This window comes from Lissotriton helveticus, chromosome 9 (assembly GCF_964261635.1).
Source record: "Lissotriton helveticus chromosome 9, aLisHel1.1, whole genome shotgun sequence".
NCBI lineage: Eukaryota > Metazoa > Chordata > Amphibia > Caudata > Salamandridae > Lissotriton > Lissotriton helveticus.
The window spans coordinates 586,515,995-586,539,525 of record NC_136070.1 but is presented as its reverse complement, the minus strand read 5'-3'; the positions used below and the strand labels follow the sequence as shown (position 1 = coordinate 586,539,525).

Sequence of the window (23,531 nt, the reverse complement as noted above, 5' to 3'; positions counted from 1 at the left end):
GGTTAATGACTGTCTTCCTCCCATCCAAGATTCTGCTGTCCAAGAAAGACAAACACCATAAATTATCTGGTTATCTAAGACACTTTAATGTCATTGCATGTGTATGACCCTGAAGGTTAAAACTCAGCCAGCTGGATAAGAATACAAAATGATCACAGTTGTATGGCGGGCAAGCACTTTTTGGTGGGAGCACACAACTTCTGCCCAATAAAACAAGCATTTGCAATGCAATAGGTCTTGCAATTATGCGAGTTTGAGCTATTTACATTGCAAATGACAATGCCTTTTATTTAAGGTTTAAAAATGAAAACTAAAATAAAAGGCATGGTCATTTGCAATGTCAATAGCTCAAACTCGCATAAATACGAGACCTATTGCATTGCAAATGCTTGTTTAGAGTTGGGGTGCTGCTATTAATGTTATAACTCTGAAGTAATAGGGGTTGTGAATGAATCAAGCATCATGCATAAAACACAAGTGCAGAAAATGTGCCATGCCCATTTAGCAGGAGAGTGGTGAGGCTGTGCAATGTAGCTGGTAGTGCTTTCTGAGCACTGGTGAGATAGCACACTGTCATTTTCTGTTGAAATGGCCACTGCATTTACATAGGCATGCAGTTTTACAGGTAAAAATATATAGCACAGAAAAACTAATGTGCATGGATATTAGGCTTCAGTGAATATTTATAATGTTTGCATCACCAAGTAAAGTATCTTGGTTTCTTTTGATCCTACTAAAATCTCTGTTTCCATCATAATTCAGAATTACAAATACGAGCTTTATTTTTGTAATCACTGATATAATTAGAAATATGTGTACAGTTCATTTCCCGATATTTAAATGTTGTGTGTTAGCGAACAACTGTCATGCTCCAGCCTTTCCCCCCGTTTCCTGTACCCCAGCAAGATTGTCACCTAGATCACTTTTAGCAAACCCTGCAGCAAGTGTAATAAGAGAAAAAGAAAGTTTACATTTGCTCCTTTACCTCCTGAACTCCAGCATGATTGTTTCTGTGGGTGCTGCAGGACCCCTACGTAAAGCGCCCAAATCAGTACATACAGGAGACTTCACGCCCTCACGTGCCCCCCTCACCTGTGATGTGTATTTCCTTCTGGCACCACTGGATGAAGCTGGAAACCTTGTCCCGCGCCTGGAAGGTTACCGGCTGGACCACTCTGTTGACCCTCATGCGGGCTTGCGGCAGGTGCACCTTGCCTGCAAGAGCTGGGTACTCGGCGCTGAACTCGGCTGCCACCCGCGTGATGTTGTTGGCATGCTGGCAGAGCACGGAGCCCATCTCATGTCCTCCTTCATGGCGAAAAGGTACTGCTCGCTGGACTGAAAGGTCCGAATACTGCGCACCCCGGCGCCCTGCACTCCCGACATGGTGCCAGTAAATGGACAGCTCACCTCGTACGTACTTATGCACAGGAGAACCTTCTGAAATACCCAGTGCCTGTGAACCCCGACCTATTTTTAACAGCCTCAGTGTGCTATTGGCTTAAACGAGTAACACACACACCATTCATCAACTGTAAGTTTTAGGATTTTTTTTGGGCTACAGTTTGCCTGTACCAAGGGATGCGCCGTGGTCCATGGACTGCAAAAAGTCTCCTTGTAGAGTCACAAACTCCCGAGAGATGTCTTTGTTGCTATTTGACAATGTCGGGAAGTTTTATTTCGACTGCACAAGCAGCTTCCAAAAACAAGCTGTCGCCACGCCATTGTGCAAATAAATAAAAATAGGAAACTGAAAGCGCGCGCTGTGCCTGCCTGCAGGGGGAACAAGTATCACCAGACCCCAAATGTACAACCCAACCATATAATTCACAACCAATCACATTCATGCAGGGTGAACCGAAGGGACCCAGTTAGTTATGCCTGACTGAGCAACTGATGGGAGGCGGCGCGCATATGACGTACAAGTGACAAACGTACATCCCGAGTGGCGCTACAAACCCTGCGGCGCGGCGGAGAAAAAACCAAGCTAAAGCCAGCCCTCATTAAACAACTCACCGGCACTGTCCCATTAGACTGATTTAACTGGGTCCTCTGCTGAGCTCTGGCCTGGAATCCGATGCCGTAGACAGGTTTACCTGGCCCTGCGCAGCATACAAACTCGCTCAAAACACAGTCCTGTAGAAAAAGCCAGGATCTCTGCGATCAGCGTCGTTAAATCCTGCCCACTGGTTTAAGATGGACCTGTGCAGCAGCTAGAAAATACAACATGAGCATGTGAACTCCTGCAACCAATAAATAGCAGACAAACGTCCCCACAACCAATCCCAATTCATAGTTCATTGTACGGGGCCTGGCAGTCCCCAAAACTACTGTTGGAAAGAGTTCACACTGGACACTCTTAAACCAAGCAATGCTCGGGGGAAGCCTCGAGCCAGCTCCTGTAGGGACAAAAAAATGTGTGTGCGTGTGCACAAAGATGGGGTCGGGCTGTCCACAGGCGTGCACATTTTTTTGTCCCTACTCATGCATGTTTAGCTTTGCGGATTGCGAGATCAGCCATCTTTGTCCATTTGGACGCGCGTGAATTCAGCTTTGGCTGAATCGATTCCAAAAGGTCCTCTCCATGGCGAGAGCAGCGCATGCGCTGCTTTCGCCAGGTGAGACCTAAACATGTAGCAAGATTTCCAACATGTAGGCGGAGCCAAAGTCCCTCTTCTAGTGTTAGCCACATATTTGGTGACAGCCCCGCTCTCAAGCCTGACCATAAAAAAACGCTATATTCAGGGCACGAGTCGGGGGTACACTTGGGTGGACGGCGTCCGCCCACTATTTTCACAGGGTGGACGCTGTCCACCTTGCCAAGAAGTTGGCCCCCACTAAAAAATATGTTGAATTTGGCCCGGTGTTATTTGCAAACACCGGGACACATTCAGCAGCACCTGCACTTTGTTGTCTGCTTTCGATCACAACAACATGCAGGCGGGACGGGGCTTTCTTAGTCCAGGCACCTGCTGTGTCAATAACAAAGGTCCAAATTGAGGGGTAATCATGCCAAAAGCTCGAAACCCGTGCTGGCAGCGCGTGACAGCTCAACAATGCCTCCATAGTCCAGCCGGGCGAACTAAACTGTCACTAGGAATGAACGCATGCGCCTTGAAGGCGAAGTCAGCGCATGCGCAGTGTGTGTGTGTACGGAAGTCCCTGCTGTTGGTCATGTCTCGCCGGGTGAAAGAGGAGTACGACCGCCGGTACCAGGTGACCGGGAGCCGCCTGAACGAGCGGGGCTTCACGGAATACTGCGTTAAGGCAGAGGTGAGGTAACTAATGGGGTGTATATACAGGACAAGCATTGGGAGAGGATGAATTGACACCCAAAGTTTAATATGTCTATAGTAGGTCTACCATACCCTGCCTGATATATAATATTTGACGTTTAATTGGTTCTTAACGTTTGTCTATAGTGCACATGTTGCCAAGTGACTCCATGTCATCAGCGACACCGTGTTCCAGTGCTTGCCCTTTATTTAACAACCCAATGTATTCAGGGATTTGTAGTTCAGTCTCTCCAGAATTTAGAGCTAAGTCGATCGAGTGAGAGTGAGCATCTTGGAGGCACGGTAGTTGGAGAACTTGTTTACAGGGGGCAGTCGGTGGGATGAGAACCTTTGTATTGATGAGCGGCTTTGTTCAAAGGAAACACCTAATCGCTTGAGTAACCGAATTGCGATAATGACAAGTGGGAAACGCTGACTACTAAGTACAGATCAGGACCCCCTGCTAGTGTTAACAGTTCCCAGGGCAGGAAAAACACAATAGTACAAACAGAATTTGAATATATTTTTATGAAGGCCAGGCGTACGCATGAAGAAACAAATACACATTCTTTATTTTTTGCTAACTAGCTCTACAAACTGCGATGTTCAATGTGTGTAAAGTTTCATGACTAGTTAAAAACACTGAAAATCATAGTGGGCAATCCTGTCATTCGAAAATAGAGTCACTAATCTAAACAGAATCTCAATGACCTGAATACAGCAATGATATGTGCATTTGTTTGATACCCTCGATTCAAATTACACAGAATTTGTTTGTACAATTGTCTACTAAGTACAGCCATTGGAAAGATAACCTGTCTATAGAAACCCCCCAATTGCAGGAGAGCCCGCAAAATAAGTTGACAACTGCCTCATTGAATTGAGGCAAATGTGCTGATTGTGGGCAGTGTAAGCGAGATGAGGAAGCCCTCTACGTAGGACAGACAGTTAGCTAGGACGTACACAGGAAAGAATAATCATTAAGCAGACAATATGTGTACAGTGGGTAGAAAAAGAGAATACAAAGGTAACAACAATATCCATTGGTGGGAGGCTGTCTAAATAGGACAACAAATAATGAGTGGAGAGCGTGTCTGCAGAGGACATCCAGTGGGTCAGAAGTACCTACCTGCCTTGAGATGACACCCTGTCGGGCGAACAACCTGTTTATACATAGCAGCCCATTCGGGACTAACACGTTTTTACAGGGCACTACCACTGTGAAGGATGACTCTTGCCAAATAGTAATGAGATCCTGTCTTTAGATGACAGGTTATGGGCGGAAAACCTGTGTACAATGTATACAAAAGGAGGCAGAAAACGGTCTAGAAAGAATAGCTAATGAGGGGTGGGAAACTCTCTATAGAGGGTAGCATTAAGGGTGGGGAACCTGTCTAGAGATGACCATCACTGGGCGTAGACACTGTCTAGAAAGCAGCCAAAGTGGAAAGAAAACTCTTGCAGATCCGCCCTAGACATGTCACGGTCCTTTCTTGGAACCGCCTGTAGCAGCTGGCACGCATATCCCCATAGCTCCCAAGCCCCTACTAGCAAACCTTTCTTTGTGGTATGGCATAGGCAGAGAACATACACTTAGCGTCTCTGTAAGCATGTAATGATTAAGGATTTTGGTTCTGGCAGTCACAGCACTCTCTGACCCTCTTTTCCTTTCCTCTTCCTGCAGTTCATTTCCAAAAAGAATCCACAGGACGTGAAAGAAGTAAGTACTCTTCCTATTTCTCTCCATGCATGTCCTAGGAAGATATGCTATGCCATTCTGTGAAGGGGGTAGAGAGAAGGCATAGGGGTTTGGTATAAGATACTCATAGGAGCCTGAAAGTCTCAAGGCAGTGGCCCATTCAGGATGAAAATGTTTTGCGAATAGCTCGTGGTTGATGGTGTAAATTCTACAGTTGAGTGAGAAGCACAGGTTGTTGTTGTGAACAATCGGGAGAGCATCATCGACAGCCTGGATGATGGCTGCCTCTGTACTATATTTTGGTCTGAAACCAACTTTGGAGCTAGGCAGGAGGGCAATGGTTTTGATCTTTTTAAGAAGCCGGATGGCAACATCTTTCTCAGGAGGAACAGTAGCAAGGTGAATTAACAGTAATTAGCAAGGTCATCTAGTTTGAGGATTGGCTACTTCAGGAGATACATGGAAAACAACTTGAGGAAGCACACTCTCAAGTTGTCTTGATGATGTTAAGTAGAGATGATCAGGCTTCCTTTCAGATCTCTGTCACACAGTAAGATGGGATGACAGAGTCTACATATTATGTGTAGTTAGGTGTATTTGTGGGATGGAAGGAAAACAGCCACTTTTTCAACGGAACGGTTGTTGAAAGTTATTTGTGTTCAGTGTTGGCAGAAATTGATGTGGTTCTGTCCAGTGTTGGTCCTTTGTTGACATGTAAACGTATTTTACAAATCTTTACCTTGAAATATTTATTACTGTGCATTTTGTCGTGTGCATGGGCACATGCTTAGTTTACACAGTGCTTTATTGCAGCAACGAGAGATTCTGCTGAATGATTCACTGATGATGGTTTTCTACTTTGTATTGGACTCGAATATGAGCTGTCTTCCACTTCTTCCCATGTTATCTGTTGGGGCATCTCCCGTCACTGAGCTCCTGATTGTAACATGGTAAGAAGGGTTTGACTTTTATGGAACATAATTTAATTGAAGAATGGACATTAGCTGGCTTGGAGGCTTTTGTAGAAATCACTCAAACATTCAGAAGTTTATGAAGGATCTACTCATTCTTTTCCATGGCTTTGTTTGGCGTCTGAACGTAGGTGAGGGGTGGAGTAAGTCAAAAGAAATGCAGTAATAATGTAACTATTCAAGTCCGTGTTTTGCAGTACTAAGTCGGTGATAATTGCTCGAGTATTGCAGATGAGGTGTCCATGGTTTCAACAGGCAATGTGATAAGTTGGACAATGCCAGCAGTGTCTAGCTACTTTTAAGAACGTTCTCTTTATAGTCTTGGTTAAAAATCTACCTTTGAGATTGAACTTTCCAAGGAAGGTTATGTTTATAAAGCTGGTTGAATCTGCAGTGATGAGATTGCTTAACTTGCAGTTGAATGGTGGGCTGCTGTTACAAGGCCTGTAGATGAGATGGAACCTGAGTCTTTGTTACTGAGAGGGAACATAATTGGATAGGAGTTCTCACATGTTGAATGCCTGTTGCTGCTGAAAGGTTGTCGGTCAGGAAGAGTGGTGGATAACTATTGTTCCTCCATCTGCTTTGTTGGACTGGTGAGTGTGCTTGATGCACCAGTAGGTTGCACTAGGATATTAAGGATGTGGTTGAAGGATGGTCTGATCCAGATCTTGGATGAAAATGGCATCCAGGTTTTTAGAGGTGATGAGATCACCAATGTATGCACAATGCTTGACTGCAGAATAGGTATTAACTGGAATGAGGTGAATGTGTTTCTTACGAAAAGTGCCAAATGGAACGTGAATGAGGCTGGTTGAGCTTGCTGTATTAGGGTGATTTGTGGTTTGCGTAGTTTGCATGGGCAAATGATGGTAGAGGTTGTGCCAGGTGCTGTAAGAGGCAATATGTGACGAAGCTGTAGTACAGTGATGTTCTTTGAGCTAAGAGAAGGAAGGGATCGAGTCCTTGCCTTTTCCAGTGCTTTATACAACGGACAGGAGAGATCCTTTTGATTTTCTCTGTAGAATGGTATTTGGGTCTGTCAGATGTAGGGCAGGCCAAGTGGTGCTCACGGGGTGACATGCCCAGTTTACTGTGTAATCTTCTGTGGCACTGTTTGGGCTGGGGCCCTCTAATTGGTCCTTTTCAACTGGGCCATTGACTGAGAGAAAGCAGTAGGCTGGGTATAATGCAGACAAGCTGTGCACTGCAGGACAGGTGATCCTGCCTCCGTGTGGTGTTCTCTGCACTAGAGGCCAACTGATTAGTCTGCTTCAAGTGGGCTTTGAATGGGAAAGGTGCTTTGGAGGCCAAAGGGTAGTCAAACCTGTGGAGCAGGTCACGTGACCATGGAGCTGCATGGGTTTCTGAGTCCATTTTAGACTTAGGGGTCCTTTGATTGGTCCTTTTCAACTCGTCCAGTGGGGAATGATATTGTTGCAGCTGGCAGAATAGGGGAGCTGAGTATTGTGCAGCAGGTCATGCAACGTGTTGTTGATGGGATTTTTGAGGTGCTGTCATGCAGCTGTATGTCAGAATGTTGAACAGTCGCGGCCGGCATGACTTGAGGGTGGGGGGTGCGGGGGGTCGCGTGGGGAGGGGGGGTTAATTTAAAATAAAAAAATAAAAATTTACCTTACCTTAACTGCCCTTTGCCTCTGCACCTCTCCTGCCTCCTGCAGGAACAGGAAGCAGGCAGCCCCCCCTCCCCAAGCCAATCACAATGCTGCAATGGCAGCTTTTTGATTGGCCGGGACACCGACCAGCCAGGCGCCCATGGGGAGGCCATTTTCTCCATGCATGTGAAGGCAGAGTGCTCATGACTGGTTTGGTCGGCCCTGTGGCCGACCAAACCGTCAGTGCCCTCAGCAGTGGACAAACCACTCCTCCCCGACTCACCCATCCGCCCGCCTCCAACCAAACACTTCTGCTTTCTCGCAGCGTGAGAGGCAAAAACATAAATTGGTAGTTTTACCATTTTATGGTACTGATTCTCGCACTGCGAGAAAGCAGTGGGGCAACGCTCCTCCGCCCTAGTGGAGGAGCCGCCCCTGATCTTGAACATAAAGATATTGTGTTACCAAAATATCATGAAGGTGAGTATAGATAGGCATAGATTTACTACCTTTACTCCAAATCTAATTACCTTGAATATATATATGTTAAATGGAAAAAAACAAAGGTTAAAGCTTAGTTATAGTTAGGAAAATGGTATTTATTCTTTTTAAACAAAACCAGTTTAAACTACACCTACTGTACAAATTCTAAAGTTATAGCTATAACTTACAGTTATAACTTGTGTGTCATCCAAAACTTTCTATAACTTGTGCACCCCCGTACACAGTGTTGTGAACTCTCTAGCACACTACATTAACTATAACTCGGCACTCTACCATGCACAATGTTCTCATTAAATTATGTCATTAGACATGTCATGAGTCTTGTTATGAATTCTATCATGTAACATGCTACAAGTGATGTAATAACAAAAGCTGAAGAGAAGGGAAAAGTGCATGGAGAAGGCGCAGCTTATAGTAGTCGAGTGTCGTAGAGTGGAGTGTCATGTAGGAGAGTGCTGCAGAGTGGAGTGCTGTGCCATGTAGTGGAGTGGTGTATCGTACAGAGGAGTGGAGTGTCATATAGTGTCATACATTGTAGTTGAGTGGCGTGGAGGAGCATACAGTGGAGTAGAGTGAGCCGGAGTGGCATGGAGTATTGTAGAGAGGAGTTGTGTTAAGTGTGGTGGGGTGGAGCAGCGTAGATTGGAATTTTGTACAGTTGGATAAAGTGTTATACAGTGTAATGGATTAGAGTAGAACGGAGAAGTGTAGTCAAGTGTTGTGGAGTGGTGTTGTAGAGTGGACTGGCATAGAATAGAGCCAAGTGTTGGGTCATAAATTGGAGTGGCATGGCATACTGTGGCATGTTGTACTGTGGCATGTTGTAGAGTGTTGGAAAGTGTTTTGGAGTGGCATAGAGGGGAGTAGGATGTTATAGAGTGAAGAGGCATAAAGTGTCATAGAGTCAAGTGGCGTGAAGTGGCATGCATACAGTGGAGTAGTGTGTCATAGAGTAGAGTTGAGTAAAGTGTGTTAGAGTGGCATAAAAGGAGCTGCGTAGAGTGTCATAATGTGGAGTCAAGTGTCATAGAGTGTCATACAGTGGCATAGAGTGGAGTAGTGTTGTAAAATGAAGTGTAGGGGCATAGAGTGGAGCAGTGGCGTAGTGGGGGTAAAGTGTTGTACAGTAGAGTGGAGTGGAGTGGAATGGCGTAGTGTGGAATAAAGTGTCATAGAGGGGAGTAGCGTGTCATGGAGTAAAGTGCTATGACGTAGCATAGAGTGGAGTGGCTTGTAATGGAGTGGTGTGTCATGAAATGGTGTGTTGGAAAGTGTCATAGAGTGGAGTAGAGTGGATTGTCATAGAGTCGAATGGCTTAGAGTAGAATTGAGTGTGGTAGAGTGGAGTTGCATAGTGTAGTTGAGTTGAGGCGCTTATAGTGGGAAGAGTGGAATGGCTTATAGTGGAGTAGTGAGTCAAAGAGTCGGGTGGAGGGGTGTAGAGGGAGTTGTGTAGAGTGCCATACACTGCCATAGACTGGAGTAGAGCGTTATATGGTAGAATTCCACTGAGTGGAATACAGTGTCGTAGAGTGAAGTGTAGTGACGTGGAGTGGCAAACACGCCACAATTTTGTCATCCCTGTATACAGGGGCACAATATATCACTACGTTTTTGTGCCTTATAAGTTTAAAACTACTGAGCCTATTTAGTTCTACTACCATAAAGGACCCTTTCCACACCATAGTCCATATTCCTGTCAATTTTTAAGAAAAACCTTTTGCCCATTTTGGTGCTACGTCTTTTAAAAATGTCTTTATAAAAATGTTTTAATACTTTTGGGGGAGAGGGGCCTTGGATCCCATTCTTCGGGGTCTGCCCTTTTTCAAATAAAAGACGGGATCTGTGTGGCCCTCTCCACAGACCGATTTTGTCCCTGGCACCTCGGGACGAAATCCCTGCACTGGGACCACGGGGTGAGCCTGAATGCCTTAGCGGTCCCTGCCGGCATTGCTTTCACACACAGGGAGCAGCTGGAAATGCTGCTCGCTGTGTGTGAAAGCAATTTTGCACTGCTTCCAGCAAGCAAAAGCATTTTTAATGCTTTTGTTTGCTGGAAGCGGAGTGTTTGCTGTGGCACGGCAGGAGCAGCAAAGCACCCCGGGAGGGTCGCGGATCTAAATTTGACATTTTCATGAGGATTCATCAAATGACACCAAAGTTATTTCCTATGGAACCTAGGTCCTAACTATTAACTACCTACTGGTGGTGGAATCCGCAGCTCCCTTTTAATATGTTATTTTATTGCCCCAGGAGGTGGTGGTCCCCGCGGGGTTATCAAAGCCTAGGAGGGGGGTCTGTGCGACCCCCTTCTTCTACAAAAATAAAGCCCCAGGGAGGACCCTGTCTAGAAAGGTCCTCACCATCTAACAACAGAAACCGTTGAGCGGACCCTGACTCCTGCCATCTATCAAATGGCACTGCTCAGGAAAAACTAATCAGAAGCTGGTTGCTAACAGGACCTTTTCGAATTTCCAAGGATAGCTCGCTCTCTCCCTTCTCCCTCACTTTAGTGTTTGGGTTTCCATCCTTTGGCCATAAGAATGCAGTCAATATACTTTTACTGTCTATTCGCCCTAATGTTGTGCCAAGCTAAACCTGGCAGCAACCAGAATGAATTCTAGTGTTCAATGTACTCAGCTTCTCACCCTACACACCTTACTACCACATGTGCCACTATGTGTGCCACTGGACATATACTCGCTCAAAACACAGACAAAATGTAAGCTCAGGGATTTGTGGGCCACACTAAAGAAGATCCTTGTGCAAGTGGGATCACTAGACCACACTCTGCTCTGACAAAGAAAAAAGGTCTGATCAAGACTAATAATTTTCAACACATCGTACGTTGTCACAACTACTTCATTAAATCAACCCAGGTTAAGGAAGGTTATCTTATGGCGATTATGGTGCCTATCATGGTGTGCCCTTCTGGGATACAGAACATGTTCTGCATTTTGCGCTACCATGGACAGACCCAGGCTTCTACTAGCAAACTAAACTAGTGAGGCTGCAGGCCCAACAAAAAGAAAGAATACCAGTTTCACATGCAGTCGAGTACTTGGGGCAGGGATACACACCTGTATGCAATTCAGGATATATTCCCTTCCCAATACTTACTGTGATGATATTTTGGTTATTAATATTCTGGCTATGATATTTAGTAGGGTGATATTTAAAATTCAATATTCAGGTAGTATACTCTTCAACTGAGATTTTTTAGGTCGTAATACTTTAGTTTTTAAATAATAGACATTCACCTTCTGAAGAAAGCACCACAGCTTCCCTCACAAAGTTTCAAAGTATTTTCAGTTTTTTATATATATATATATATATATCACCTACTGGCGATAGCCAATAGGTATATATAGTTAGGATTGTTTTCCATAGGGAAATCGCAACATTCTATTGGGAATAACTTTGGCGCCGGTTGAGGAATCTTCCTGAAATTTTTCTTAACTTTGCCTCACGGCGCTCCGCTCCTTCCCTGAAAGTTTGGGGGGGATTCGTCAAGCGGGGGCCGAGATAAAAGGGGGGTCCCAAAACGTGTTTTCCCCATGTTAATTTCCATAGGGCGGTTGGACTCACTTTTAGCCCGAACGGCTGAATGGTTTTTCACCAAACCTGGCAAAATTGTAGGGACTGGTAGCCCGATGTGCCTTTGCTATGTCTCAAGATATGTGCTCCAGTGGTTTTTACGAAAATTAACTTTGAAAAAATATATATTGGGCTATATATATGTTAGAGCCCAAATGTAGCCCAATGTAGCCCAAAGATGGCCACCAGAGACAAAAAAAACAAATGTAGCCCAAATATCAGCCAGATGTAGCCCAACTATAGCCCAATGACAGAATGTCCCAGAGTGTTCTATAGAACAAATAGAGCGCTAACAGTCTTACTTATGACAAAAGTATGGCACACCTGAAGTCATCTTGATTGGAATAAAGTGGTAACACTTAATACATTTAATTTGAAAAGGAACAAAATGAGGGGTTTCATTTTGCCATAGAAATTTTATATATATATATATATTCACTGAAATAACCATAGGTTACACACCATTTATAGTTAGGAATTAGCATTTAAAAAACCTTTGAAATTCACTGAAAAAACCATAGGTTTCACACCAGTTATAGTTAGCTGGAAATTTTACTCGCATAAAACCATTGAAATTCCCACATTATAGTTAGTTGGACTCACTATAACTTGCACGTCTGCAATGCACTGCTGATGACGTCACTTATTACATCACTCATGCATATATTTAAATATTTAAACATTACTCGCTAATGTATGTATTCACTAAGATTCACTTAATAAGCCAGTTAACCAATCATTTTTTTTAAAAAACACTGAAAAAGCCATAGGTTTCAGGCCTTATATAGTTAGGAATTAGCATTTAAAAAACCTTTGAAATTCACTGAAAAAACCATAGGTTTCAGGCCTTATATAGTTAGGAATTAGCATTTAAAAAACCTTTGAAATTCACTGAAAAAACCATAGGTTTCAGGCCTTATATAGTTAGGAATCAGCATTTAAAAAACCTTTGAAATTCACTGAAAAAACCATAGGTTTCAGGCCTTATATAGTTAGGAATTAGCATTTAAAAAAACCTTTGAAATTCACTGAAAAAACCATAGGTTTCAGGAGTTATATAGTTAGGAATTAGTTTTTAAAAAACCTTTTGAAATTCACTCAAAAAACTATAAGTTTTAGTGGTGTTATAGTTAGCTGGACATTTTACTCATACAAAACCAATGAAATTGCTCCTATATAGTTAGTTGTACTAACTATATTTTGCGCACCCGCAATCCACTGCTGATGATGTCACATATTAGATCATTCATGACATGGTCAGTGACATCACTGATGACATCTCAAATGACATATGATATATATACCCACATGCATGTTCTTCGCTTGACAAGGAAGCCAGTACTTGTCTGTTGAGTATATTTTACAATACTCATCTTGACTGATTTTTACACATTTACAACAGTTTCAATTGTAGTGCTTTAAATGGTTGCTCAATCAGTGCCTACTTGAGCCAGTGGTTTCTAGTGCTCCTCACCGGCAATTAATTGTCAATACCGGAACTTATCAAAGCTGCCACATGATTTTTTTTTGTTTGAATGTTTTTATTAGCATTTCTTAGTCAATGGCAATTGCATTCAGTACACAGTACATTAAATAACAGTTGAGGAATGTCATTGAGAAATTAAACATTAATTACAGCCCATGCACACCGTTATTGTGACTGTTACATCCAGTAATGAGTTGTCCATACATTTCAGGAGATTAAATGTGTGTCGTATAGGGGCAGCAGATAGTCTGATGAAGCCGCACACGGCCTGTCTCCCGTCTTTGTGTGTATGTGGTGGCTGCCGTGATCTGAGGTGGCATGTCGAGGGGTACAACAGGGAGCTGAAAAGTGTCCGGTCTCGTTTCTCCGTGTAGTGTGTCTCTCAGGTACATCTAGCTGCCTATGCTGTTTGTGTCATATCTCTCTGTAGCAGGTGAAAGGGTACTGAGTGCCAGTAGAAGTGCAATTACCAATATCTCAAATGTGCGAAAAGGAGTTCTTTCAACAGTGAAAGCACCTTTGTTTCAAGTATGAACCATCATGTTAGCAACAGGATGAGATGATTCCGGAAAAGGGGGTTGGGGAAGGACGTAAAAATTGCCCCATAGGGATAGATGGCGGGGAAGAGTCAAGTGCAAACTAATGGGGGGTCCAAAAAGTGAAAGGGGCAATTAACATGTAAAAAGAGGTACGTTCGCCAGTGTCAGTTGAGTTCGTGAGTGGGGAGTGTAGGCATGCGGGTACAGGGGGAGCCAGCGGCCAGCGACAGAGGCGTCGGCCACGCCCATTCTGCGGGATGACGCGTCCGCCTAGTGGGGGGGGGGAAGGGGGAGAGGTGGTGCGATCGGCTCCGTGCACCCGAGAAATAGCTTCGCCTATGTCAACAAATATTAAAAGCAAAATTCAACCAGCGGGGAATTCGAACAAGGAGACAAGCAGTTCTGGCATGCTTTGCTCCAAGTGATCCTCAACTAAACTGTGCCCTGGTAACATTTTTGACAGCATGCACTAAGAAATGGCCGGAAATTAAAAATACTGACTGAAAACTAACTTTTAATATTTATCTATGCATTTATAAACAAAGTATTATATCCAAGAATTACCGTAGTGTAAATAATTGCGATATGCATTTCAGGATATAACCTGCCTAATCAAGTGTTTGCCTATATCCAAATTTTTAATGTACAGTCTTTTTAATAGAATGTTTCACCTTTTTATAATTATGGAGATTTTATGGGTTTGCAATGAAATATTTTTGTGTTGCAATGGTTTTAACAAACTATGCAAAAATAAAAATACTTGAAACACTCTTTGTTTCACTAAACAAGCTTCGCCTATGTGTGCTGGGCTGATTGTTATAATGCGCCGTTTCCCCATCATCTCTGTCGTCAGTTAGCTATGTGTGCCACTTTGCGAAGCTAGGCATGAGTTGGAAGGGAGGTGTTGGGCATACGGGGCTTCCGTCTATTCCCATATCTCCGGTCCATTCCGGAAGCACGTTTAACTTCAGGTAATCCCTTGAGCTAGGCTAGCCTGTTGGAGGGACTTCAGCGCAGCATCCCAGAGGGGTGCAATTGGGAATTTTCTCAGTCCCATCGTCTCCTCTCGGCGCAGCACCGTGCCCTCCGCTACCGCCCAGTTAGTGAAAGAGGCATACCTGTGTCGCGTATGTGGGGGCTCGCTGTGTTTCCAGCGTTTAGTGAGTAGGCGTTTAGCTGTGACAAGTCCCAGATCCCAAAACTGTGCCGGCACCCTATTCAGTTTGGTCCTTTTGTAAAGTCCCAATATGCAAGCCTCCCATGTGTGCGGTATCTCTTCGTCTGTGCATTGTGTCAGCAGTGATGTGATTGTGTTCCAGTATGACTAGATGTTGGGGCATAGCCAAAGCATATGTAACAGGTCTGCTCCAATCAAGGAACATCGCTGGCATGCCGTATTGGTGACTGAGAAGTATCTGTTAATCCTATCAGGTGTCAGGTACGCTCTCTGTAAGATGTAGAACTGTATAATTTTGATGCGGGAGTTGCGTGGGACATTGGCTGGGCCTAGTAGTGTCATTGCCCATTCCTTATCCGTCCAGGCTCGTCCTCTGTCTACCTCCCATTTGCCTCTGAGTTGTCGGGTAGAGTGGTGCGTGTGTTCCAAGAGAGCTTGCGCCTGCCAATGTACCACGTGAGTGCCGTTACCCATGACATGCAAATATTGCATAAATTGATGCATTGGTAGCTCCTCAGAAATATCACCCCAGGCGTTCGCTAGCATCCGCACCAGGGAGGCGTGGGTCAGGAATTGACCAGCCGGTAAGCCTGTGTCCGCTGCAAGTGTAGCAAAGGTGAGCAAGGCACCGTCAGCATAGAGGCCCCCCAAAGTCTCCACCCCCGCCTGCGTCCATCTCTCCAGCATAACCTCCGTAAGTACTCCATCCCCTCTGGGAGTACCCAGTAAGGGGAGTGTTTGGGCATACGGTTTCACCCCTCGGGTCAATTTCAGGCAGCGCAGGAAGCACTTGTGTGCTACCACTGTGTGTAGCTGTGTGGGGCGTGGGACCTTCGCCAGTGGGTGGAACAGTGAAAGCTGCCACATGGTGGCGCTATTTGTATAATTTAGAGATGAGCAGGAGAGCAATTGTTTAATCATTCAGTATACACTAAACAATGAATACCTGCAGCCCAAGCCATATTTATAGATTTAGGGGCCTGGAATAGTCTGAATTGTCACACTTGTAGCAGTGTGCTGGTTAGTAGTTGTGTAGGTACTGTCATTGGCAATGCTGGCAGTGGTAATGGGTGGTGCAAGCTGCGTAGGCCTCCTGATGTGGGACCTGGAACTTATGTTTTTTACAAATTAAGCACTGTGCTCAATACATGATTTTTTTACTAGATTGCTCTGGTTTTAATTGATAATCTCTCTCATCTTCTCTGCCCATCCCCAACAGATCACAGTGTGGAAACGCTACAGTGACCTGAAGAAGCTTCACAGCGAGCTCTCCTACACACACCGCAACTTGTTTCGCAGAATGGAAGAGTTCCCTCTATTCCCCAAAGCACAGGTCTTCGGTAATTGTAGCTACTCTTCTGTTCTTCTTGCCATCAGTCGCTTTTGGAAATTCCGTTTTCATATTCAAAGCCATAAAACCAGTGGCGCTGCCACACAACTCCAGTAGAGGGTGGGGGTAAAGGAGATATAATTTTTTTTAAACGTACATGTCCTACTGTATCCTACCACTGATGCATCACTGCTCCTTTTCTCTCCTGATGGTGTCCCGGCAGTCCCTGGGACACCAGTACAGGCTCCCCACAAAATCCAGACGCTGCTCTCCTAGCATGAGAGCAGCGCCAAGATTGATCTGAGCGGCCTCGTTTGCCGTTCAGACAGTGCCTGTGGTGTTTCTCAACCCAACTGTGCAACACAGTCGGGTTGGAGAAACCTAAGTGCGCATCTCTGTTTGCCAGGCCTAAGACAGCTGGCCAAACCAACATGCACACTACCCCCGGCCTCCCTTCTATGCCTGGCCCGCCCCGTCCAAAACTCCCTGGCTGAGTCAGTCAGCAGAAAAAAAAAGATAATATTATTATATAATCATTTTATTTTCCGCTGACTGACTCAGTGGGGCAACGCTCCTCAGTCATTACTGAGGAGCCGCCCCTGCATTAAACGTTGAGTCCCCCCACTTGTTGCAGGAAGCATCTATTTTATGTCCCTATGGCAGGAATTAGAATATCCAGCTTCCAAAATTGAAAGTTAGCAGTGCGGCTGCGACTACAGACGTGAGTACAGTTAACACTTTGGAAAACCTGAAGTGTTCTTGTCCTTACAAAAAGATATAGGGTGCTCCCAAACTTACTTCCTGTGCATCAACTGATTACTGCATCTAGTTTTCTGCCGCTTACTTGGAATCCTTTTGTGTTGTAGGCCGATTTGAAGAAGCTGTTATCGAGGAGCGCAGGAAGGGTGCTGAAGCCATGCTTATGTTTACTGTGAACATTCCAGCACTTAACAACAGTCCCCAGCTGAAGGATTTCTTCCGGGTAAGTGGACCTATCCTGTAACTTACCTCTGTCTGCAATGTTTTTTAAAACACAAGCTCCTTCTAGGTTGGAGAATGGATAGTTAATAATCAGCATATACTAAGAAGGAAACCTGCCCTCTCCCTCTCCGCAGACAGATACACAAACACAACACCACTGGAAGGGAATGCCACTGGAATGCAAAATGGGGTTGCTATGTCACACGTTGATAAATTTCTTTCCATTTATCGATTATTTTTAGTGGAAGAGAAATCTAAACTCAGAAAATGGTCTAAAAATGCCTATCTTGATTTATATACAGCACTCTGAAGCAATCCAAGGACTTGAGGCACAGATAGCACAACGTCTGCAATAGAAATCTGAGTAGAAGTGCAAGGACTTAAGTTTAGAACCTGGAAAACAGAACTGAGAGGGGAAACATAAGAGGCATTTACCAAGTCATTAGTATAAATATATTTTATGAGGAAAAGGGTGTATTTAGCGTAGCAGAAATGAGCGTAGAGGAATTATGAAGACAATTAAATATTGCCTTGGCATAAATAGTGTTGAGGGGAAGGGAATATAACCGAAATATTTAAATGCAATGGGTTTAGAAATCCAGAAAGAGTCTACACCAAGGCTATAAACTTGAGAGAGGGAGAGCTATAATGCAAACATTGAAAACTGTCACCCTGTCATGACACCACATGCATTTATGCATACCCCTGCATCACATGCAGCCTACTGAAGCACAAGAAACATCACCAGATCACACTACACTGTAGTGCACATCACACATTAACACACAGTCCAACAAAATATAACATAACCTACCACATGATGTCAAACCACATACTGCCTTAACATGCCAAATCACACCACTTGAAACAACATCCCATATCTCAACATTATACTTCACCTTTAAGCACATCACACCATCCAACACCACACAATGCACCATCACTACTCTGTGACCACTATATTTTACCTTACAACAGTAGACAACAGACCCCAATACATAACAGTTTATACACTTTCGATTTCCGTCTTTATTCGATCATAATCAATCATAAAAGACACATTAAGACAAATACAATATAATATAAAAAAGACAACATTTCATACAAGAATATTTTGTTAAAAAAGCATGTCATATAAAATCCTAAGACTGTTAAAACAATGATTAGGTTTAAAAGGGAGAATTCAGGGTCAAAAGCTATTAATGCATTATTACACAGGCTTGGTAACAGTCTTCAATATTGGACTCAATGGCGTGGGGGAAACTTGAGTACACCAATGCATAAGCAAATAGATTACATAATGCCTTGCAGGTTTTTCCTTCTAAGGACCCAAGCCCAGCTCAGAAACTTAGCCATAGCAACAACTATGACTTCAGAACTTTCAGTTTTTAAAATACCCAGGGCCGTTTCACAAGATCTAGTTCCAAACTTTGTACAAACCGGCTTGAGCCATTTCAGCCGAGGGCTCTTGTATGCAGGGCTCACAAACAGGACATGCAAAAGAGTCTCGTCCTCAGTTAAGCAAGTGTCACATTTTATATCCTGGTCATCCCGCCACTTTTTAGTAAACAATTTTAGGGGGAGTGTTCCCACTTTAAATTGGTGGAAGAGTTTTCTATCACCAAGACGTGTGATAATGTCCCAATAGGCCTCCAGCTTATGCTCACACTTATATTCAAGAAAGAGGCCTGTGAGGGAACCACTAGTAACCGAGGACAGCGACTTTACATATGCCTTGTTCCTATATATGGCTTTAAGATCGCTTTTAGATGGAAATGAATTCCCCTCTGGGTCCTCCCACAGGTGAATGAGGCCCATTTCATATAACAATGCCTTAATCTTTTGTAGCCAAGAAATTGTGTTTGATTTATCTGCTTCCCAAATGGACTTAACAGCTTTTGCATAGGGTGTTAGCTCCGGGGTTGTCCAAAGTCTTCGCCAATAGGCAAGTGGGCTAAAACCCGCAGCCTCCTCAAAGGAAATACATCCTAGATCTAAAAGTAGGGGCCTCAGAGGAGAGGATTGAGGAAGGCCAGTCAATGCCCTCAGGAACTTGTTCTGGGCTAAGACTAATGGTCCTAAGTTTTCGAGCCCCCAAAGTTCCGCCCCGTAAATTATTGATTCAGAAAAGGGGGTGGTGATGGACAGAGTATCTGAATTAAGCAGAACACTCCTACCCAGTCAACAGATCAGGGCTTGATCCATCACCGTTTTTTAGCTCACTGCACCATCCCAGTTCAGAACCTGGCTATATGCAAACTAGTCTGTCTCTGGCCCAGTGCATCATGGGAACAGGGCAGACCAAACTACCAAGCCAATTCTTTACTGGAAAGGAAACAAGCTTCCGGGGACCGGTTTCTGGCATTTCAGCCGTCGTTGGCCCAGCTTGCTTGGATCCTGATGGTGCAGTGAGCAAGGGACTCATGTCTGAGCATACCCTGCCACACCTGTAGTGGCCAAAAACGATTCAGAAAAAGGGGTGGTGATGGACAGAGTATCTGAATTAAGCAGAACACTCCTACCCAGTCAACAGATCAGGGCTTGATCCATCACCGTTTTTTAGCTCGCTGCACCATCCCAGTTCAGAACCTGGCTATATGCAAACTAGTCTGTCTCTGGCCCAGTGCATCATGGGAACAGGACAGACCAAACTACCAAGCCAATTCTTTACTGGAAAGGAAACAAGCTTCCGGGGACCGGTTTCTGGCATTTCAGCCGTCGTCGGCCCGGCTTGCTTGGATCCTGATGGTGCAGTGAGCAAGGGACTCATGTCTGAGCATACCCTGCCACACCTGTAGTGGCCAAAAACGATTCAGAAAAGGGGGTGGTGATGGACAGAGTATCTGAATTAAGCAGAACACTCCTACCCAGTCAACAGATCAGGGCTTGATCCATCACCGTTTTTTAGCTCACTGCACCATCCCAGTTCAGAACCTGGCTATATGCAAACTAGTCTGTCTCTGGCCCAGTGCATCATGGGAACAGGGCAGACCAAACTACCAAGCCAATTCTTTACTGGAAAGGAAACAAGCTTCCGGGGACCGGTTTCTGGCATTTCAGCCGTCGTCGGCCCGGCTTGCTTGGATCCTGATGGTGCAGTGAGCAAGGGACTCATGTCTGAGCATACCCTGCCACACCTGTAGTGGCCAAAAACGATTCAGAAAAGGGGGTGGTGATGGACAGAGTATCTGAATTAAGCAGAACACTCCCACCCAGTCAACAGATCAGGGCTTGATCCATCACCGTTTTTTTAGCTCACTGCACCATCCCAGTTCAGAACCTGGCTATATGCAAACTAGTCTGTCTCTGGCCCAGTGCATCATGGGAACAGGGCAGACCAAACTACCAAGCCAATTCTTTACTGAAAGGAAACAAGCTTCCGGGGACCGGTTTCTGGCATTTCAGCCGTCGTCGGCCCGGCTTGCTTGGATCCTGATGGTGCAGTGAGCAAGGGACTCATGTCTGAGCATACCCTGCCACACCTGTAGTGGCCAAAAACGATTCAGAAAAGGGGGTGGTGATGGACAGAGTATCTGAATTAAGCAGAACACTCCTACCCAGTCAACAGATCAGGGCTTGATCCATCACCGTTTTTTAGCTCACTGCACCATCCCAGTTCAGAACCTGGCTATAAGCAAACTAGTCTGTCTCTGGCCAAGTGCATCATGGGAACAGGGCAGACCAAACTACCAAGCCAATTCTTTACTGGAAAGGAAACAAGCTTCCGGGGACTGGTTTCTGGCATTTCAGCCGTCGTCGGCCCGGCTTGCTTGGATCCTGATGGTGCAGTGAGCAAGGGACTCATGTCTGAGCATACCCTGCCACACCTGTAGTGGCCAAAAACGATTCAGAAAAGGGGGTGGTGATGGACAGAGTATCTGAATTAAGCAGAACACTCCTACCCAGTCAACAGATCAGGGCTTGATCCATCACCGTTTTTTAGCTCACTGCACCATCCCAGTTCAGAACCTGGCTATATGCAAACTAGTCTGTCTCTGGCCCAGTGCATCATGGGAACAGGGCAGACCAAACTACCAAGCCAATTCTTTACTGGAAAGGAAACAAGCTTCCGGGGACCAGTTTCTGGCATTTCAGCCGTCGTCGGCCCAGCTTGCTTGGATCCTGATGGTGCAGTGAGCAAGGGACTCATGTCTGAGCATAACCTGCCACACCTGTAGTGGCCAAAAACGATTCAGAAAAGGGGGTGGTGATGGACAGAGTATCTGAATTAAGCAGAACACTCCGACCCAGTCAACAGATCAGGGCTTGATCCATCACCGTTTTTTAGCTCACTGCACCATCCCAGTTCAGAACCTGGCTATATGCAAACTAGTCTGTCTCTGGCCCAGTGCATCATGGGAACAGGGCAGACCAAACTACCAAGCCAATTCTTTACTGGAAAGGAAACAAGCTTCCGGGGACCGGTTTCTGGCATTTCAGCCGTCGTCGGCCCGGCTTGCTTGGATCCTGATGGTGCAGTGAGCAAGGGACTCATGTCTGAGCATACCCTGCCACACCTGTAGTGGTTCTGAACTGGGATGGTGCAGTGAGCTAAAAAACGGTGATGGATCAAGCCCTGATCTGTTGACTGGGTAGGAGTGTTCTGCTTAATTCAGATACTCTGTCCATCACCACCCCCTTTTTGAACCGTGAATTATTGAGGCTCTAACCTTCCCTTGGTAAATAGATAGAGCCAGTCCAACTGGTTTGGGACAACCAGATTTCTTTTAGGAGGGCCCCTGCAAGTTGATTATGCCTTAAGACTAATAGATCTAACTGTGGTTACCAGTTCAAGCGTTTGCCCAAAGTAACACCAAGTTATGCAAAGGAGTCAGTTTGTTCCAGGGGCACATTGTTCATTTCCACTCTAGCTTTCACTACTTTGTGTTTATGCAAGACCATGAACTTCGTCTTATCGACGTTAACTACTAAATCATGGTCATTGCAGAAAAAAGTGAATCTATCAATGGCACGTTGCAGACCTGATTGCGTCTTCAACAGAATTAAGGTGTCGTCTGCAAACAGTCTGCATAACAGTTTATCACACCCTGCAACAGAATTATACTTCCTACCAACCATATCTTACTTCATAATGCAACACGTCTTGCCACACCACACCATTACATTCCACACAGCCATTGAAAACGCCTTCTGATACAATAGGAAACCAAACTACACCATAACCCATCTAGCTATTTACAATATGAACACATCACGTAGTCACTGTACTGGCGTCTCCAGGTTTGCTACCGACGGTATAGAGTGGCTGGAAGTAGGGCCGAAGAGACTGTTTATTTCGCTCACAGTGCTACGGTTTCTACCTGATCATGTTTAAAATCTGCCTCTTACTTTGAGCAATACAATCCGGCTAAAAGAGACATTCATCCATTCCACAAACAAGCTGCTTGATGGGACTTGCAGTTTTTCAACAGCGAACTGCTTGAGTGCTTTTCGAGGCGATTTGGTTCAGGTGTGCACCTCGCCATTGCGGAGGGAGGAGCAGGATATAAAACACTGAAAAGGAAACCCCAAGCACCCGAGGCATTTGAGAAAGGCTTACCGCCGAAATGCGTCATGCCAAAAATCTGAATAAACCATTTCATGAAACCCCGCTGTGTCCCTTGGTCGACTTATAACGGAAGAGATGGTGTTCAACATCACATAGTAACACCCTACTCTCAAAGATCTGCCACCTCATACCATTCCCTACTGCATTGTATTACCGCACAATTGAACGTGCCACATTATACTACACAACTTTGTCTTAACATACAACACATCGACACAGTCCACCACGCTTCAAATGTTCTATTTTTTTTATGTATGTAGAGTGTTTGGGCCCCAGTCTACATACTTTCCTATTTGTCACACCAGTCCTTGCATTACACCTCTTTTTTTGTGCTCCAGAGTCAGGAATCTTGCAATGGGAGTGACACTGGTGGAGAACCTTCAATTGAGCACCAGTAGATGTCTTTGCTGCCAGAGGAAATCACTCCTGCTACAACTCCTGAGCCATGATTGAGGCTCCAGCATGGTTCCCAAGATGCTGCAGGGCAAGCTACTGTTTGGGTCGAACACTGAATGGGCCTCGTGAGCAGCAGTGTTTGGAGAATGAAGACCCAGATCCCGGGTAGCAAGTAAAATTGAGCGGGGAGGAGCCCTCACCTTGTGACTGACAAAGTAGCGATATTGAAGTAGAATATCTGGTGGCTAAAGTGATGAAGCCCATTGACAAGACAAGCATAGGAAAGACTCATGAGGGACTCTCCCACCACATGCAAGTGATCACAATCACAGTATCATTTTGAGGTGAAGGTAACAATTTTAGATTCACATGGATATGTATCTCCAACTAT

At 44.8% G+C, this 23,531-nt stretch overlaps 1 protein-coding gene across 1 annotated transcript in view; it reads left to right on the top strand.

The window, feature by feature from the left end:
- Positions 1 to 3,131: 3,131 nt before the first annotated feature.
- SNX15 (sorting nexin 15) overlaps positions 3,132 to 23,531 on the top strand; it is a 106,964-nt gene continuing 86,564 nt past the window's right edge. Inside the window, exons 1-4 of the mRNA XM_078660561.1 lie at positions 3,132 to 3,273; positions 4,960 to 4,995; positions 16,084 to 16,204; positions 17,061 to 17,176. Of these exons, the coding sequence (XP_078516687.1) occupies positions 3,175 to 3,273; positions 4,960 to 4,995; positions 16,084 to 16,204; positions 17,061 to 17,176 (372 nt within the window). The 5' untranslated portion in view covers positions 3,132 to 3,174. The remainder of the gene's footprint in view (positions 3,274 to 4,959; positions 4,996 to 16,083; positions 16,205 to 17,060; positions 17,177 to 23,531) is intronic.